At 40.0% G+C, this 21,040-nt stretch overlaps 1 protein-coding gene across 1 annotated transcript in view; it reads right to left on the reverse strand.

The window, feature by feature from the left end:
* Window positions 1–12,336: 12,336 nt before the first annotated feature.
* Window positions 12,337–21,040, reverse strand: part of VAPA (VAMP associated protein A) — a 32,445-nt gene continuing 23,741 nt past the window's right edge. The window contains exons 4-6 of the mRNA XM_074576630.1: window positions 19,034–19,114; window positions 15,967–16,143; window positions 12,337–14,989 (exon numbers count right to left, since the gene is read on the reverse strand). Coding sequence (XP_074432731.1) covers window positions 14,831–14,989; window positions 15,967–16,143; window positions 19,034–19,114 — 417 coding nt within the window. The 3' untranslated portion in view covers window positions 12,337–14,830. The remainder of the gene's footprint in view (window positions 14,990–15,966; window positions 16,144–19,033; window positions 19,115–21,040) is intronic.

Genomic DNA, 21,040 nt, shown 5'->3' on the forward strand with positions numbered 1-21,040 from the left:
TGCACACAGTGCAGGTAAGTCGCCGACACAAGGCTGCAGGGACTTCTTCTGTTTTCATATTCCTGAGGCCTTGCCTACACCCCGTGCGGTATTTGTGCCTCGGATTTTGTGCCAGCCAGGTGGGCAAAGTAAAGCAGCAAGCGGGCTCCAACGTGTTCTGTAACACTGTTTAGCAGCGTATTTTTAGTGATGTGACCTCACGTCGGAACAAGTGAAAGGTTGCAGCAGCGAGCGCACCGTGGCCTCCAGGATCACTTGTAGTTCAGAGAGGCAGAAAGCAGCTGGAAACAGACCGGCATCCATGGGATGGAGGGAGACTGGCCTAGTCTTACCAGAGGGAGGAGCAAGAGTTGCACAAATGCAGCCACGTCCTCCTCCCTTTTCTTCCTGCTGGACCATCCCAACGCGTACCAAATCGGGATTGGTTTGGGGAGAGACTGCGGGGAAGGTGGATAGACACAGCCCTCAGAGAGCATTCTTCCTTTGTTTTCATATTCCCGAGGCCTTACGTACTCCACGTGCAGTATTTGTGCCTTGGATTTTGTGCCAGCCAGGTGGGCAAAGTAAAGAAGCAAGTGGGCTCCAACGTGTTCTGTAACACTATTTTAGCAGTGTAGTTTTAGTGATGCGACCTCACGTAGGAACAAGAGCCTGCCCTGGAAACCCTCAGTTTTCCCCAGTGGCAAATAAATCCTTGTGTGCTCACTGATGTGAATCAGTGCAGACTCTGGAGGGGCAGCAGGGGAGATATTTAAGGCCAGCAAGGAGGTAGGTACAAGTTCATGGAGAACCATGCTCCCCAGCTTTAACGGGGAGCGAGCTGAGGGCGCAGCTTAACCGTGCAGCATTTGGGCTGTGGCCTTTACCGATACACACGTGTTTAGGCTTACGGGAGGAGCAGGAACCCATGCAAGAAAAAGAAGGAGTAAGGTCATAGCATTTCTTCATCAGTATCAGCAGCCTCTAGCTGCCCAGTCCAGTAGTAGAGAAAGCAAGCCTGTAATGTGTTCTTTTCAGAGGAAAAGCTTGTCTTGAATGAAGGTCTTTCAGCTTTACATAGGTGAGTCTCTATGCTCTGTGCTATAGCAAAAGCATTATTTGAAAATACAATGATAGCATGGACCTCGCTAGCAAAAATAGCAGGAAAAAGCCGTTCAAGTAGCAAATGGCTATGCTCTGGTTCCCTACCTTCTCAAAGTCCATGCTTGACAGATTTTCCAAGCTGGTATCAGCCTTGGATGCAAACTTCCTCAGAGTGGGAACAAAACTGCTTCACCCGGTTTTGAGACAGCAAAAGGAAGTGGAGAAGGAACAATCACAGACTCTCACTGCCAGGTCAGGTCGCATCTTTCATGTTTTTTTCCTCAGACGGAGGGAAAACTCACTAACAGTCAGGAACAGAGCTCAGGCTGGCTCAGTAATCACCTGAGAAAGTGTTCATCCATCCATCTGATAGCAGATCCTCCTTCAGCCTGCTGGAAGGAGCTGAAAGCCAACTCACCACGATGAATCAAACCCTATGAACAGCTGCTCTGATCAGCATTTCTTAATGATTTTCTGCTCCACAGAATCAAACCTACTAGAAGAGTCAGTTTGGCGCCCGTTGCTGGTAGGGAGGCATCAGGAGCAGAGTTTTAACTAGAGGGTCAAGAAGGAGACACGATGCCTCTGAAAGAGAAGCTAGGAACCAGGACAGGTGGTTTTCTCTAGCTAGACTTGAGCGTTGTATTCAACAGATTGACGCCAGCGTATCTCCGACTGAGTTCCTGAGCTCTTGCAATCAAACGAGTCCCTTAAATACTAGCTTCAGTTCTGACTTCTGTTTTGAGACCTAGCAGCATGAGTGAATGCACATTTTTATTTATGAGGATGGGAATGGTGGGATGTTCCCTAGATCACACAAGACAAGCAACTATTCACACATTGGGTGGTGGTCCTGTCTCTGGAAAAGCATCAATGGGTAGGAGCTGTCAGACCCCGTTCCTTCCATATGTACGCGCCACGCAGCTTCGGTCCCAGCTGAAATCTGCACACACTCGTGATGCAGGACAGAAGCAGAGAGCAAAGGAACTGCTCCGCAGCGTGGTGTTCTATACTCATCAGGGCAATGACCCACAATTTATTAGTGCTTCATGGCTCCTCTGTAAATTGCCTAATGTCAGAAATATTACCACAGTTTCAAGAGAAAGTGGACTGCCTAGTTCTTCGCTCTAAAAAGCACATTGATGTCTCAACTGTGTTCTGAATCACAGGCTTGCAAAGATCTAGGTTTTCCAAGGTCTACTGTTACAGTAAATGCAAACACGGCGCAATATAAAAATTGTACAAGAACTGCATTTTTTTTTTCTGTCATCTAGAGATAGTCTGAAAGGAAGCACTTGAAAAATGCCTTCATGATGCGTGTCCGTCAATCTGATTTGGGGGTCCTCTAGTTTATTTGTAGTGTGGACCAGAAACATAATTTTATAATTTGGGTTCTTAGCATACACTGCACCAGCTTCCCTCCTTCTGCCTATATATTTTTTCTTTATTTTTCTATTAGCCACTAGAAGCTCAGTTGGACAAAGATATAAGTCTTCAGAGTGCATAGTTTAGTTCCCTATCCGTGTTCTCTGCAAGACTTCTCCTAGGTTACAGGCACAGAACTAAGCTTCCGTGATGTTTTGGTTTCATCACGCACTAAATTAACTGCTGCACAGCACCATATACTTTTGTGATGCAATATATTCCATTCATTTTATTTCTCCAACCTGACCTCATGTGCTGGCAGCCCTGGCTGCTGAAAAAGTTAAGCCGCAAGCGGTTTAGCAGTGGAAGACCTACAAACCGAGTAATTTATCCCATCCAGAAGCGCCGAAGTTTTGAGAAGGGAAGCAATTAATGTTGGTATCTTCAGTAACTGCCAGTGTTGCCAGGACAGGTGAAAATTTTTCCCTCGGCACCACTGTCAGATCCTACTCAAGGAGCCACCTGATAGAAGAAATGGTAACCCGAAGAAGTTATTGTGCAAATTGTTTTAACAGGTTCTAGTTAAGAAAAAGGACAAAAGGGATCAGAAAAATCAAAACAAGTGTTCTTGCTCTGTTTCTATACCGTTTACTTATTGTGCCTGCTGCCCTGGGGTAGAATGTCATTTTTATGAAGAGAAGTCCGTGTTTTAAGGTATAATGTCTGTCTTGCTTGAGTTGGAGTGTGCTTGCTTAAAGTGCAGGATTAAAAAAAAAAAAATCTTTTTATTTTTGTAAAGTTATAGAAGATATTTTTCTTCTCAACTATGTTCCAGATTAAACTGCCAGGGAAGTTTAAGCACTTGTGAAACTATTGGTTGAAATAAAAAAGCCTAACTGAAAAATTGAGGATTTCTTTGCATCCTATACATGTTAGCTTTCTGTTCTGTTGACTTTCCATCTATAAAAAAATCATAGATGTCTCAGAAAGTGATAACTGAAAATCCCCGTGTTGAACAACTCGTGCACAGAAAAGCTCATTTCTTACTATATACACAAGAAAACATTTTTCCTTGAGAAGATGTCGCTAGAAACAGCTCTGATGGATTCTAGTCATCCCACAGCTGGGATGATCTGGGTTTCACAGCACATCTTTCAGGTTCTCTGAAGAGAAGGTGGGCTGGAAGTGGCCAGCAAGTAATGACGGTGCTGGCTTGCAAGGAGCGTGTGGTCAGAGCAGCTGGGACAGGACGAAGGGTGTGGTTTCAACAGAAACCAACTATTTTTTTTATTAGTGAGCTGTAAGCAAACAGAACAGCGTTACTGCTCTGCTGTTACATCTCACTTGCTCTAAGGGCTACAACCTGGAGGTGGAGCAGGGAGGGATTAGAAAGGACACTTCTCTTAAAGAGGAAGAAAAGCTTGATTGATAGGAACTGAGAAGGGAAAGCAAGCCACAGGATAACAAAAGCATCTTTCCTCAGTGCTGTGTGTTTTCACTCCTGCCTCGCTTGCACAAAGACGAGCTGAAATGCAGTCAACAAGACTTACACCACCACCATCAAAAGCTTTGGAGCCGACTAATTGCTGAGTTTTTTTTCAGAAGTGACTCAGGAGATCCATGAAAGATGAGCCTGATTTTCGGGAAGCATGCCTTAAATTACAAGGCACTCTGAATGCCGTGGCCACAGCCTGTGAAGAAGTGGCCTCCCTTCCACACAAAGTTGGATGTATGGATGAATTCAAGCATAAATAGATTCCATGTGGCAGAACTTATCCAACTCCTAACACAAAAGGGAAGGATAGGTAATAAAAAAATAGCATCACTCATTCTGAATTTTATAGTTTCACTGATTTTCCATGATTTTCCCTCTTACTATAAGTATTTGCCAAGAATTTTTTCCTTCTAGTTTTCTCCTTTTTAGTGCAATCACTGTTTATTTTTTCAATTAATATTTGCTGCCAGCAATAAATAATAATTAGGGAACGAAGAAATAAGAATTCCACTCCACTGCTGAATAAGGCAGAGACAAACATGGCCGGGAGGACTCAAACCACGAGTACCTTCAACAGCTAAGGAAACAGCGTTGTTGGCCTGCGCAATTATTTTTCAAGCACTTTCTGCCTACCCCTTCTTCTTCCAGGGTATAGAACCAGTCCGTCAGATGGATTCTAGCTATGGCGCTACCAAGCCCCAAAGACAGTAATTAATTCCTATGTGTCTTTCAGTAACGGGACCTGCCTGTGATCGCCTCCTCAGAGCAGGCGGACACGACTCCCAACATCCCTGTCCCATGGGAAGCACACTGGTCCTTGTCTGCTGCCATTTCCAAGACAGTCTGTTGGAAAGTGAGAGAGCAAGCTGCGCAGGACAGTTGCTGTCTTCAAATAAAGAAATTTAAAAAGTCGGTGAAAAAAGTTTACACCTGGAGTTGCTAGAAATTAGATCTCCCACATGAGCTCTGCTGAATTCTGCAACTCTACTCACAGAAAAAGCCCAGGGTCAGACTTACGTACCTTCATCCAGAGGACGAACGCTTGCTAGACAGACACATGCATTATGAATTTCTTTAAATAAATGCCCAACTACTGGCTCACTTTTCTCTTAGCACCAGACAGTAGCTCGAAGACCCCCAAAGACGATTAAAACAACATAGAGACATCAGCTTTACTAACCGCCCTAGAAGGCATTGCTGGAAACAACCGTATCTTCCAGCAAACAAAATTAATGGTTTCGTGGGTATAAACAAGAGACGCACAAAACCCCCCAAATATCCTGCCACCAAAAAAGGGAAAGAAAAAAAAAAAAAAAGAGCGAGCTATAAATCTGCCATGTTCCAGCGGGAGCCTGTGACTGCGGGCGATGGAGGGACGCGGGGCGGGCGCGGGCGGCCGGAGCCGGCTGGGTCGGGGCGGGCCGAGGGGACATTGCCATCTGGCGGCTAAAATCTGCCGAGCGTGAATTCTCTTCCCGGTTTTCCCCCCAATCCCCACCCCCACCCCCCCCCCAAAAAAAAAAAAAACCAAACCAAACCAAAAAACAAACAAACAAAAAAACCTCAAAAACAACAAAACAACCAACGCTCAAACGCTCATAAGGTTAGGAGAGCCGGGAGACCAAAACCGGGCAAGCTTTAAGGTTTGTGGTCCCTTTGATCGAGAACAATAAGCAGCAGAAAAGCTGGAGTTGAAGAGAGGCTGGGCATGCTTTCCCTCGGTCTGATTATAGCAATTAATTTAGAGCACCTGAGAGGGCAGGGTAGCAGCTATGGAGCAGTGCGAGTGCCAGCAAGGTAAGAGGGTGACACCATCATCTCTCTCTCATGAGAGAAAGGGTCATCAGAGCCCGGGTAACTGGGCAAATTAACAAGAAATGCATACTGGCCTTTAAACCAGTTTCTCTATTGAGCCCGTGGTTTTAGCATACTGAAAATAAAAACATACATCTTCTAAAGATATTTTACAAGTCTTCCCTGAGGATCAGACTAACACTCCAGTTTCATTCCTCCTGATGCTCTCTCCTTACCAGAGAGGCATGCCCTCCGTGAGAGCGGTAGCGATAAAAGAAATCACAACAACTACGCTCAGAAGAAATCTGAAGTTACGCATTCAAGAGTTAAGAAATGCCAAAACGAAGCTTTGCCCCTGCAGCCTTTACTGCAGCCCCTTCTGCGTGCCCAGTGCCATACCATTAGGGCAAAATTTTGTGAACCTATACAATATGCACTGAAAGAATCTCTTCACTGCACTCCTTAAAGGCATACTGGGGAAATGAACGCGTGATCTAAGCTGCACCATTTCTGCAGGTTTGGTTTTAAATTAATACTAGAATGAAAATACTATTACTAAACTAATTTGCATTGCTTCAACATATTCCCATCTGTCCAGAAGCGTACATATAAATGGCAACTGGAAAACAATTTTTTATATATATATATATATAGCTCATATGTAAATACTTACTGATGGAATTTCTGAAATTTTTAATGAGTGGTATCACACATTCACTAAAACTGTTCTAAGAGCTACATAAACTCTCAAATATACTCATATATGCTAAAGAATACTGCTATATTTTGACAGACAGTCTAATTTTAAATCTTAAGACTATTATTGGTTCACCCTATTGTAAGAGCAAGTGCTTTAGCTTCCACAATTCCAACCAGGACTAGGAGATAATTATCGATGTATAGCTACACAAAAGGGAGCGTACAGGACTCGGTGGTCATCAGGCGTGAGACTGGGAAGGATTTCCTATCAAAATAGCTTAATTTTTTTAAAGCTAAAAACACTTTTGCATTGACAGCTGAGATCTTTGCACTTCACAAAAGCAGTAGCAAATGCTTCTGGATGTTGGAAATTCACCTTGTGTCAGCATCCTCCTGCTTAAGCCTCCTGTTTCTCTTTGATGGTCTCAAATTAATACTCGCAGAGGCCGAAAGTGTGTTTTGAGAGGGGCTTTTGGATGAGCCGGCTCCCATTTGGCAAGAATGAAAGAAGTGTTTCTGCACCCAGGAGCTCTGAAAATCAGCAATTTTAAAGTAGCTCAAAAATTAGGAACAGTTAAATGAGGAAAATGGATTGGTAGAGGTAACTGAAGCAGCTGCAAACGTATGTATGATGCAACGTAAAGTCCTACAGGAATGCAGTCCGCTGTAACCACCAGTCTGCATACGGGCACCCCAGAAAGATTTCTGTTCACAGATCAGACGTAAATATTAACGTACACAACAGTTTTGCATAACCCCATTATTACGCCTGCCCACAGGGCAATTAATGTTTGCGTGGCTCACCTAACGAGCTGCGCTGCATGCCGGAGGACTCGGGTCAGGCGTCGCTCCTTTCCCACTGCACTTAGAGCGGTAGCCAAGGAGATCAGAAGGCCCCTGTCCATACGCTGCTGGTTACATTCCTGAAAATACTTACTTTTCATTACCTGCTTCGTTTCTATGCCTCTAGTTCCACACAGGCAACTTCTCATAGCTCTGCAAGTGGACTCATAAAAACAGTTGGCTTATTTTTTAAATTACTGGTCTAAGAGAAGCTTTGAGGTCAGTTAACAGCTCCCCTGAAGATTGGGCTCTTCCCACCCATTTGCGATCATTAAAAAATTAGTATTTCCAGAGCGCCCGAGCAGAGCAGGCTGGAGAAGTGAGCACGCATACTTGCAGGGTTATACTTTCTTCCAACCTTTAGCATTTCTCACCCCATTATTTAGCATTCTCTTGCATCCCTTCCTGTCCCCAGGTGAATCAAGCTGCTGTTCCACCTACTCCAGTGACAGCTTGAGTTCCCCCCCTACACCATGCCTGCTAACCTGCTCCCTTGTGACACGCTCATCCCTCACCTACGTTGCCAACAAGTGCTGGGCTACCGCCAGCAGCTGCCGGGGTGTCTGATCCATGCCCATGCTGGCAGCTTGGCAAGCAATGCCAGCACTAACTGGTCAAGCAGCAGCAAGCCGGACAGGTATCTTTCCAGCTCACTGTGCAGGCTCGCCCTAGACAAGACAGGAGCACCGATTTAAATGTCTTTCATCTCGGCTCTAATTTTCCTGTAATTGGAAGGAGCTGGTATCTGCGAACCATCAACTTCTCTATCAAATGTGGCTTGAATTAGATTTCAGATTTGCCCAGGGAGAAGCAGCACAAAGATACTGCAATCACATAAACCTTTTCTCTTTAAAAAGTTAAGTTTTTCCACAAATATGCTGACCTTCCTTTGCCATTGTAATCTGGTTCCTGTGGAGGCAGGATGAAGAGATAATTTCACCTAATCAGGAAAGCAATCTGTTCTGATTTTCTTGAAGCTGGGACATGAAATAAGAGGCCCAAGGGCTAAAGTCTTTCAAGGTATTACGCAAGAAAGTCTGAAAGCTGTGCCATGAAGTTGAAAGGCTGCATTGGAAGTCCGAGGTTAGACAATCTTAGACATGAATACAATGAAAATCCTTCTCCTGGCACTCTCCTGTTTACAAGACCGGTCACCATGTTTGAGGCTTTACACCCTGAGGCTGGAGAGAAAGCCCTGTTCCTGGAGAAAGCCACAGTGCTTTCCAGTGTATGTCTGAGGAGAAGGCAGCATGTCCTAATAGCCCAGCTGTCCTGGGAAGACACAGCCACCAACAAAGCCACTTCTGAAGCAGTTCGTCTCGCTCTCCTCATAGAATCATTTAGGTTGGTTGGAAAAGACCCTTAAGATCACCAAGTCCAACCATTAATCTAACACTGTCAAGTCCACCACTAAACCCTGCCATTAAGTGCCACAACTCTCTTCCTACCATACATCCCTTTTCCTTCTCTTGACACCCACCGCTCCCCAGTTCCCACTTGAGATGCGGGACAGGTGTCTCGAATTTATCACTTCAAAATTTTAAACTAAACTGAGGTGATTAAGGCAATCAAGGAAAATCAGCCACCGCATGAGCTCCCACTTTCTATGTACCACTCATTTCATTATCAAAGCTGCACTCTTCAGTACCTCCGATTACAGCTCTAAAGGGCTGTCTCTCCATTTGACCCAGAGTTCAAGTTTTGTTTGCTGTGGACTTTCCTCCTAAGCCTTTCCAAAACATGGTTCTATAAACCAGACTGTACTACATACTGATTTAAAGCAATGCCTCTCAACCACTAAGAAGCAGAGCGCAATCTTTATCATTACGATACTTACTAGATTCTTATTATTAATATTCCTCAAACCAGCCCTCATACCAGTGCAGAATTGTACTGCAGTTCTGAAAAGCAGTAATAACAGCAAAGCGTTTACTAATTTTGAGTGAAAGCACAGCAGTGGCTTTAACCTCTATAAGAGTCTACTATTGCTGGAGCACCTCTGCTCGCAAGAGTCAAACATGTTTAGGTTTTAAAAAAATAATCCCTTGGCTCTTCTGAAGTGCCTCCAAAAATCAGAGCACAGCTGTCTGTATCATCTGTATTTGGACTATCAAAGTAGCAATGGAAAAATATTTTGCCACTCCCAAGGGTAGAGCAACATATACCAACAACAACAGGGCAGTTATAGATTTAGGACTGTTTGTTTTCTTTTACTGGAAAAGTACAAACAGCACTGGCTCCACAAAAATTTTTTTGCTACGCAGGCACACCTTTATGTTCTGAGACTAGAAACACAACATGCCCAAATGTTTAGCATCTTCCCCCCCTGCCCCTCACTGTCTTTAGAAGATGTCTGTCATCCCAGTGAGCACAATCCACCGTTAAACACCTCTCTAACAGCCACACTTTCTGCCTGTTTAACTCTCAGCTTCAGGAACGGACAAGGCAACAGCCGTCTTTAAAAAGATGCTTTAAAAGCCTATGAAAAATTTCCACACAACGTGAAGCAGCATTTTGGATACTCAACAAAAAAAAGGCTAGAACAAGGCTCAAGGAAGGCTTGATGAGAAACGGGATGGAGCGTGTGCTGGAGAACAGGGGCTGTGCCTAAACCATCCCTTCCCAATCATTCGTCCCAATACTTGTGCCTAAGTTTCCCCATCTTTAAAGCCAGGGTAAGCCGTACTTACAAGGCAAACCGAGACACTCAAAGACTGCTATTTAATTACTACCCACCCTGAGAACAGCCTGATCACCAGTGACAATCCCTCCTAATTCACCTACGCACATGAACCTGCACCAGCATTTGAACAAAGATAAACAAGAACATCCCGAAATAATTATTCCCAGACTATGGCATTTATTTATTTTTCAGAACTTGCATGATAAGCAGACTAACTTAAAAAAAAAAAAAACACCTCACAATGTTTTTTCCTTACACACAAGTTTAAAAGGTAAGAATAACTACTTCAGCCACCTTTCAATTAATTTTTCATTTATTTCAAGTGTCTGAGCTCAGACTGCTTAGCTGTAATAGCTGTCTGTTTCACACCTCTGTGCCTGAATACTGTAACACCCTTTAAATCTTTTCTAAAGAAGAAGGAGGGGAAGAGCAGCATTCCACCACTGCCAGCAACAGAAGTAACTACTGTATAAACAGGGATTCAATACCCTGCTGGCAGTGTTATCAACATTCCATAAACTGGTACCAAGCTTTAAATAAAATGACACTGTAGCATGGTGGGCGATGCTTATAACACAATTCAGTTAAAACCAAAATCTTTCACCCCCTACAACTTATATTTCATCCAAATCAGTTCCTAGATGCAGTTCACCATGCAAACATAAACCCTTGTCCCAGGGAAAGAGGAAGAGGCACTGACCCTACCATCTAACAGTAATGAGAAAGCCAGATAAAAGACAATCAATTGTTTTGCTTTTGCAGAAGACCTCATTTCTACATAGCTATTTGTGACCTAGATGGCAACTACGTAAAGGTGACGACACCATCACTACCTCTGGTTACGCAGTCCTATCAGAATCAGGAATTTTTCTTAAACATACGCAACCTGCACTCAAAAAGAAAAACACAATAAACCAACTTCAATCATATATTTGGTCACATTATCGAGTGCCCCTGGAAAAGAGGTTCAGAGAGGAAATAAAGAAATCGGTCTCATTTAATCATCATTAGTTTCAGTCCTTCCCACAGGAGCTCAAACCCTTGCGAAAACCCACACCTCCCGTCTAACATTAAAGTGTGCCACCAGACTAAAGCTGCCACAGAAACTCAAGATCAGAAAGACAGAGCCTCCCTGGCAGCAGTGGTCACTAGTACACACAGATGCGCCTTCCAGGATGCACCGCACAGAGCCATTCAGCAGAGACCAGTGTAGAAAGCACAGCAGTGAACTGTTACATTCACAGCAACGTGGCTAAAAAGACGACCTACAGAATTTCATCCCACCTGTAAACGTGAAGAGCAGGACATTTCAATATTATAGTAAATGTTTATTAGGGTTGCTCTGTAACTGTGTAGCTCTTATTCCACCCTTTGCCACAGACGGAAGCAAGCGTTTGCCATGGCAAGTCAGTTCAAGCACAAGGGACTCCAAACAGGGAAAAAACCTCTTTGTCACAACAGCTATTGTAAGTCTGACAAACCATCAGCATCCTCAGTGCCGCCTGGATTCAGGCACCTGCTCTTCATTCCAACATTGAATCTTCATCCACAACAGTTTCATGCTATTTACTAGCAGTACCTAGAAGCAGAGCAGTTATGCCGCCTGCAAAGTAGACTAGATACATCTATTCACTACCAGGAATCTACAGAATGCAGAGAAGAATGGAGAAGTTCCAAAATAAAAAGGACACATTTTTAATGGTTTATTAACACTTCAACTTTTAATATCTTTGAAGAAGGCCTGAAAGATAAGTTTTGCTTATTGACTTTGTCTTTCCCCCTTTGGCAAAATGTCACCTTCCACCTCCTCCCTCCAGCCTCTCTCCTCCCAAGAGGATAATGAAGTTTCAAGCTAGTGTTTGGTTGCTTCTTAGGTGTAAATTGGCTTCAATCATAGCAGCAGAAACATGCAAGCCTGGGCGACAGTGTTTGTCAACAGCTTTTAGAGAATGAGTAGAAGTGCACAAATAACTTGTGCATCAATACAAATTTTTCTTAAATGAACTTCATATATACATATTTTTTTTAGTAAGTGGCTTAAATTTGGTGCCCAGAATTACTGCAGAAGCTGTATCTTCTATTTAACTAGGCTTTTTTTTTTCCCCTGAACCACCATACTACCCTTTTTTTAAAGTGCTATATTCATAAAAACTTTAAAATACTACTTTGATACTGTATACTTGTTCCATCTTGCCCTTTTGAGAAATCAAAAGAGCAGCCTGCAATGCATATTTAACTGAAGTTACGCATTCAGCCTCACACAACTTTATGGACATCGTTGTCTGATCATATCACTAGGAGCAGTGGAGAGACTGTATTTCCCCATGCTTACATACACAAGTAAGCAGGCAGACAAAGCAAGAAGTTCTAACCATTTCAGGAACAAAGACAAACAATTTAATCCATATTACATAATTCACTGAATACAGTTGATCTCATCCAAAGTGACTCCTGAGAGCAAAATAGTTTTAGCATTACATTTTATATACAGCTAAGAAGGGATTACTGGAAACCAAGACAGTCTCCTTATACCATTAGTAAGTACACTGGTTATGAGACCGCTGCACACTTTCACTTTGAAGACATTACTTAAACCATAACCAAGTTTTACCACCACCTGTTTGTTATTTATTAAAAAAGTTATTTCAATCTGATTTTTTTGTTATTTTTGCTTTATTACTACTGCCAGACATCAAAACCTGAGTCAGCTGCATTGAGCAATGACTCCTTTTTCTCCTCTCAAGTCCTGAAAGTGCTAGCTACCCTTCAAAGTTTCCATACACTATGCTGTAAACATTTTAAGATCTTCCAGAGGATTTTTATATTTTTTTTCCCTTCAATGCAGGAATGACTGCTCTGTCTGAAGTAAACTACATCCTGCACACTATTGCTTTCGTTATTTTCCACATAATCAGTTTGGAACAGGCTATGAAGGTTTGATGTGGCAATGTTCTATTAGAGAAAAAAAAAAAAAAAGAAAAAAATTTGGGAGAATTACACCATTCTGAACCAGCGGAACCAAAATAATCAAGACCTTAACATAGTTTTTCCAGTCACTGGGATGGAAGGAGACTTGAATGCAGACACTGGAACAAGTAATTGGAAACATCTGTGCTAGCATGCTTAAGTGAAAAGATAAGCAGTATTTGCATTTTCTTCATCATCTTCCTTGCACATATGCAAGGTTTTATAAAAAAGTTTATCACAGAGAGCAATAACAGAACATGATGTAATTATAGTTGTTGTTTTTTTTAAAAAAAAAAAGCACTAGAAATCAAAGGCAACCAAGATAACGTACATCTTCTCCAGAACATTTTTCTCAGCTACATAAGATGTGCATATACCAAGGTCTAACACACTTAGCTGCACCACATCAAGTCAAGCTGTCCAAGAGTATATACAATTTTGCTTACAGGAGTATATACCTTCCACAATTTTTCAGTTTACAAGTAATTCCCTGTATGGGATTATGCTTAGTCAGATGTACAGATAATATTTTGTTCCAATACTACTGTTTGTTTTTATGACATATTCAGAGATGAGGCAAGACACAAGATTAAGTGCAGGGAAGCATTTCAGACCCCAAAAAATCCATTCTTTAAAACTTAGCTATACATGGTTAACACAGGTAGATCTGCCAAGACTTGCATAAGAATGATTTTCATTTTCAAAAGGTGAGCAACTGAGGCTCACTCAGCAAATATCAACTCTTCTGCATCATGGAATTCACTATGGGTGTCTGAAACATTCAAATTGCATTTTTGAATATCTGCTAAAACAGAATTACAAACTAAGTAAACTAGTGTATGTGAATTAAGTTCCCTTATGAAATCAAAGAATAATGTTGACTCCTGGAAGACACCCAGAAGATCCAAAGATGGAACAGAAGGTTGATTATTACACTCCTGCACAATCCAAGCAAATTGTTAATATATTGAAAACATTCATGTCTGATATTTGTACCTGCTGGATATCCAAATTATTCTGTCCCAAAACAAGTCTGATAACCATCCTCTCTGTAGCTGAAAGCAGCCAGAAAACAGTCCATCTTTTCAAACAAATGGAATGGAAACCTTTTTTTTTTAACCCCAAGCTTCAATTACAACAGTCTAAGCCAGAGACTTAAGCAAATAAACTTCAAAATAGCCATTTGTTACAAGTAGCAAATTACCATGAACAATGAACTTGTTAGAAATCCCTTCTAAAAGTACGACACACACAAACAGGCTACCCAGCAGAAAAATCTGTTAACAATTTTATTTCTTTTGTAATGTTAAATATTATGGGACAGGACTGTAAGGATGAAGAACTCTCAACAATGCCTCACAAGGGATAAAAAAGAAATTCTGCCATGATATTAACAAAGTAAGGTAAGGAGAAAATTTACACAGTAAGAGGCACCATTTCCCCCAGAATACCTCTTGTCATATTCCTGAATGAGTGGGATTAGCAATCTAATAAATCATTTTTCAAGAGGTAACAGCAACAGATAAAATTTTAAAGGATTATTAAAATAACATTTACAAGACTCTGAACAATTTTTGAATTCTTATTAAAACCACAGAAAGAAAGAACAATTCATTATTTATGAATTTTCATAAAGGACTGACTGTGCAACTGACACCTGCTATTAATGACTTAATGTACAATTTTGTCCAGTAGCCGAACAGTTTGTCTTTTCAGATTGTGTTTTCTAACCGTGCGAGATCATTAAAGGCAAAGCCTGTTATGACGCTGTACACAAAAATGGCCACTTGGGCCACACTACCAATGAAGTGGTAGGTAAACAAATCTTTTTCTGGCCAAGAAAAAAAAAAAAAAAAAAAAAAAGGAAGCTGCATTTTGCATGCTTCTCTCACTCATTCTTTCTACAAGATGAACTTCCCTAGAAAGAATCCAATGAAAATGGCTGCAATTACAACAAGAAGTGAAGGAAGAGAATTAGAGCCATTATCTCTGAGGGCCAAAGCTGTGGGTGATCCAGATTTATCCGAGTGCGCTACCTTTCTGAGCCTCAAGCCTTCATCCTGAGGGGGGGAAAAAGCACAGATGGAAAAAAATTTATGAACACATCTTCTTTACAATTGTAAAATCTGAACTCAAAGGCCAAATTTAGTGGTAAACATATAGATAAAGTTAAAAACAAAAACAACACACCACACCAAAATACAAAATATGAACATAGCAAACCATAATATTTCAAATAAGGACAGGTAATCCACTAGTCTCTCTCCATGCTCTGGTTAAGAAAAATTCTGAAATTCTTGCTAGGCACAATGAAGAATCCTGCTTTTACTTACTATGTGTCAGAATTAAAGAGCAGTAATTCCTTATTGTGAAGGAGAAACATCTGCTTTGTGTAGTGTTTCTCCAAATGTTCCAATGTCATCAGAATTACAGGTATGGAGACATCATTATTTCGTGGTTCTTCAAAAGGCTACCATGGCCAATGGAATTGTCAGATATCCGAAAGCAAATATATAGAAAAGTCATGTAGTGACATATTGACTAGTTACAGGTAACTGAAATGGTACCTTTACATAAAGGTACTGGAGTAGTGTTTGCTTAACTCCGCTGGCCAAACAATTGTTCACTAACAATTTGTGATACAGAGCATTACCGCTTTGGATCTCCTTTACACACTCTTAATTAATAATAATGCACTTTTATTAAAAGCTATGATTTTTATTATTAAAAGCTATGATCAGAAGTACTTCTGATTTAGACTTAAAGCAACTAAGATCACTTTAAATAGGACCATTTAATTTAAGAAGCAAATTATGTTGCTTCAGTATCTCATCCACAGCAATCACAAAGTCTCTATGACTGAGAAGTTCAAAATAAACAGATATATAAACAACAGTAAAATCATATTGCAAATCAATCTTGACATTCTAATAGTTGTATTTACTTTCCGGAATACACATCTATTGGCCTAATTACAAACCAGACCTTTCAGTCAAGAGTGAAGTCACTGCAATATAAACATGGAAGCAGAACTTACTCTCAGGTGCCGATTTTCATCCGTCAGCTTCATAATCTCTGCTTGAAGTCTTTTGCACTCCTCCACTAGCTTCCTTGTTTCAGTATCATTAAGTGAAACACTATGTGGTTTTGGCATCGGTCCATCCTGCTTAGATGTATTCAGTACTGGGGCAGGTTTGCTTGCATCTATATCATTCTACAAATATTAAGAATGACTTGAGAATTTTACTTACCTAGAGAAAAATCAGCCACAGCTTAAAACTGAAACAATCCAGCTATTAATATAGTTCCATGAAATTTATATTTACAGTAATCTGACCAAAGACTTCTGTTATCCATTCAATTCTGATTAGCTCAAATATTAAAAAGCACGAGAAGATTGCACTGTTTACATTTGGTACTACATGCTACTGAAACCAAAATTAATACTTTAGCTGCTTAACACTGACCCAGCAGGCACCCAAAAGATGGCATAAAATACACCAAACAGCATCTGAACTTGAGGGGGGAAAATAAAAGGAAGAAACTAATCCTGCAATAGTAAGAAACAAACCAAAGCAAAAAGAAAGCAGGTTGTGTCACTAACTAATACGAAGTACATATGGCACAAATATTTTGCACTTATAGATAGCACCTCTTAGTGAAGGAAAATAGTCTTGCACAAACATGGAATTTAAGTCTCACAGCACCTCTGAAATATACATTACTAATTTTGAATACAAGTGAAAAGTCACATAAAAAACTGTGAAAAAGCCAAAAATAAAATTAAAAATCTAGTTCCCACAGCTCTGCTCAAAATATACAATGATCTTCAGCAGACAATAATACAATGGATTCAACTGTATAGCCCAGGTTACCATTTGTAAAAATACAGCATTTATATGGCAATACACTCAGAAACAGCTTGTATTCAGATTCAGGCTTCTATATTCCTATTTCCTTGGCTACACAGCTATATCATTTAGACCACCACCATACTGCACCTTTCATAATCAAAGCAGTCCAAGCTAAGTACTAAATGTAATAGAAAACCTACTAAAAGGCAAACACACCTATGTAATAACAAAACAACTAAAAAAAGATGCAAGAAGTTCTTTAGTTCCTAAGCAATTAGCAGTTATTTGGTCTACAGCGTCTACTTGCATTTTATATTTTTTGCAATGCAGACATAGATAGCCTAAGAGCCAGATCCTGATACTCCACACAAGTACTCCTAACTGGATTTAAAAAGACCAACATACTTATATTACGAGTGAGCAGACCAGGATCTGTTGCTTTTTTAATTGGTTTGCTAGCTGAATTGAGTTCCTTTAGTAGCACTGAAACTTCACCAGAGACCTAAGACTTATTTCCCTGGAACAAACCTCCTTCTGCTGTGTGACCTCACTGACTGGTTTCTTCATGTCAGTCTTCTGGCTATGATTGGTAGGCATCTGCAGAACATCGTTGCTGACTGGAGTGAAATACTTGTGTCCTGGTGTAGGTATATCCTGAGGAGGCAGGTGAGGCTTACCCTCAGGACTTGGCAGATTTCTCATTGCCAGGTTGAAGGGATTGACTAAATCAACTGCTAAAGCAGGGTTCTGCAACCCTACACTGCTACTCAGAAAAATCCAAATATTATGTACAGTTAACACTACGAAGATATCACATTAAAGAAAGTAAAAAAGGAGATACTTTGGTATAATCCACCACATTTCTCTCACTTCATTATACATTTTGTAAAATTAAAAACAGGTATAATTTTTCTAATATCTAAAATGTAGTTTAATAAGAAGGTTAAAAACATAGAAAGTAGACAACTAAGTTCCTTGATAATAAATGCTTAATCTTTACAGTTTTAGCATTTCACACACACTTAGGCAGCTTACACCTGAATAAAAGGTTACATCTCATGAATTATCCTTTAAAAAAAAAAAACCACACAAAAACAAACCACCACACCAAAAACATTACACTGACATCACATCTGAAAACTATACTTAGATTACACTCCAAAAACTGTATTAAAAGAATGGTTGCAAAGACAGATACTGGCCAGCAAGCAGCCTTCACTGAGACCCTTTTATGCATGTAAATGAGATGTTTTTAACATGCATGGATTCATGCTACTTTCCCCCAATATGCCTTACAGACTACTGTAAGAACTGGACAGTACTAAAAAGAAAAGTCAAGGCCTCTAGCACTCTAATTCAGGCCTCAAGCACTCTAATTCACAATGCTAAATGGACCATCAAAAAAACCCCACCAAGCTCAAAAAACCCAAATCCAGAACATACAGTATTAAGATTCCATGAATGAGAATTTCAAGTATGAGGGTAAAAGAAGTATTAATCCATAAGAATTTAGTCATATTCCACAAAACTTCTAGGTAATTGATGGTTAACTATTATTCCAAATAACAGGCAACACAAAACAGACATCTTCAGTCAACGAAACTCATCTCCTACACAACTGGAATATGTTTTGTCTGAAGGCAGGAGCATGAAAGAGGTAATGGGATTTTTACTTTTTTTTTGTCTGAATATCTGTCTTTACCACTACCTTAAAAAATGCATTTAGGATTCCCAAAGCATGCGTTAATTTCTAATCAGTACTTCTTTTTCTAATTCAGCTGAATTAGAAAAAGAATTTTTAAAATTGAAAAGCATTTAATACTTTAAAAAGCAAATGATGCAATTCACTCTTCACTGTACGCAGTATTGAAGATTCTCTTTTTCTTTTTTTAATCTGACAGCAATATAATACTAAAGCAAATCAATAAACAAACAATAACAAAAAGATAATAATTTTTGACACTAGTCCCCATTTCTGGAGGTTTTTAAGACGCTGTTGGACAGGGTGCTCCCCTTCCAACAAATGGTTGGACCAGATGGTATTTCAAGGTGCCTTTCAAGCTGGGCTGTTCTATGATTCTATGAATTCTTCCGAAGTTATATACTGAACATGCCTCCTGTCTAATTTAGTACAAATTCCTACAATCCATTTAATCAAAAAATCAAATAGGTTTAAAAAAAATTCAAAATAAATTTCCATGAGATCCTACAAATCTATGTATGACAGTTTCTTACTCTTTTCTTACTTACCAGTTTATCATTTTCATTGGGCATTTCAAACACGCATCTCAATTTGGAGTCCATTAATTCATCAGGTTTTGCTTCTTTCCACTAAGACAACAATTAATACAGTTATTTAACTTGCCAGACTCATCCAAACATCTGAACAGTTAATACACCTGCACTTAGTACTTGCCTCCTATTTAGCTGAATACTGTCCTTACCTAGCTGCAATTTTCAGACTTGCTTCTGAACAATGTTTTTTTGTTCACTTTTACTACTGCAAAGTAATGAAAGCTAGAAATGGTTAATTAAGTTAATGGAAATGAGTAAATTGAACACAAGGATGGATCCAGAGGTTTGTACAGGATAAGAAGGGGACAATATAGCAGTTCTTTTAACACACAATGAGGAACGAGTACCATCTGAGTCAGTTTAAGAACAAATTCTAACCCTGTCACTCTTTAGTGAATGTACTCCTTATGTCCCATCTCGGAAGCACTGATTTTAAACAAAAGATTGAAAGACACCGTTTTGTGAATCTATCTTTAGTTCCAGAGTAAATTTCTGTAGTTCTTCGTATTTTAGATTTTTAACCCTTCCTCCTTTTACTACATAATACATTACAATTCTGGCCTAGAGAATTTTTCAAAGCCATTTATAAAAAATATTTTTAAATTATAATTATTCTAAATATACTTAAACAATTGTGAAATATGCTGGAATCTCTCTGCTCAATTGACAATTAACTTTCACTTCATGTAGTTGCCTTAAATCTTAGGCTCAGAGACTGATCTGAAGTCTGTGGCAATTTTCCCAACAATAGTTACAATAGACCAATTGCAGGTCTTACAGACTAGAATATCCAGGCTTTTCGTAACATCCTTCCTTCTTTTTTTTTTTTTTTTCCTTTTTTCAGTGGCATTAGTTGTACAGTAACTTATAACTACGATTACCGATTTTCTGCAAGATCTGTTTCTCAGTATTCTATACTTGAACACACTAAGAAAGCAGTTATTTGAAAGGTATTTCTAAAGTGGATTTTTATATCCTCACCAAACAATTACGCTTCACTTCCTACACATAACCAAGAGCTATCAGAGCATATTAAGGAAAAGTAAAGCAGATCAACAAGGGAGAGAGACGTTAACTTTCCAGCTACATGTCTCAAAAGCTTAAAAAAATCTAAAAGGTTTTCCACTGCCTTCAGTGAAGAGGGATGCCACAGTAGTCTCTGCCTTCATATCAGGGGACAGAGCCTAAACCTGCACAGGTCTAGCAGATTTCAGTGATTTATAAAACCTCATCTTTATCCTTTGTTTCCCCTCTCCTCCTCTGCCTTGAGTGCGCATTGAATGTATCTGTGTAAACTCAGGCATTCCTTAAAAGAGTCTCTAGAGACAGAAGCCTGCGCATCACTCCCCTCCACTGTAATATACATGCTTGTGGGAGCCCACATACAAAGGGCACATTCTGACAACTGAAGGCTACTTTCTCATTGCTGCCAGCTTGTAACGTCAGAACCAGGTGTCCTTACTTCTGAACTAACAAGCACAAACCTAAATATCTTGTTTCTGGATCTTCCATAGACCAATCCTGTCCAAGAACTGAATCTGCATGTTCTATTAAAACAGAAAATAAATCTATCATTTGTGCTGTGTTGAGCCATTTAGTATCTTGTAAAGAGACATGTCTTGGCCTTCCAAGTGTTTTAATTTATTATAATCCCATTCAACATTTCACTTAAACAATTTTCAGACCAAATGCACACATTTTATACAGCTTCAGGCTTGTTGTTTAAATATACTCTTGATTCCTTCAAATACAATCTGTTTATCCCCTGCATGTTAGCTGCACATAAGCTACAACATGCCCCTATTTTAACACTGAACTGACCTTACCTTAGATTCACTACTATTTCCATTCAACCAGTTCACTAGGTGAGTTCCAAGAACTGAGTTTGTATTCAATATTAAAAACCCTGGATCATGTATGCAAGTCATACTTGTTCAGATAAAACCCAATTCTTCTCCAAAA

This window comes from Larus michahellis, chromosome 2, assembly GCF_964199755.1.
Source record: "Larus michahellis chromosome 2, bLarMic1.1, whole genome shotgun sequence".
Lineage (NCBI taxonomy): Eukaryota > Metazoa > Chordata > Aves > Charadriiformes > Laridae > Larus > Larus michahellis.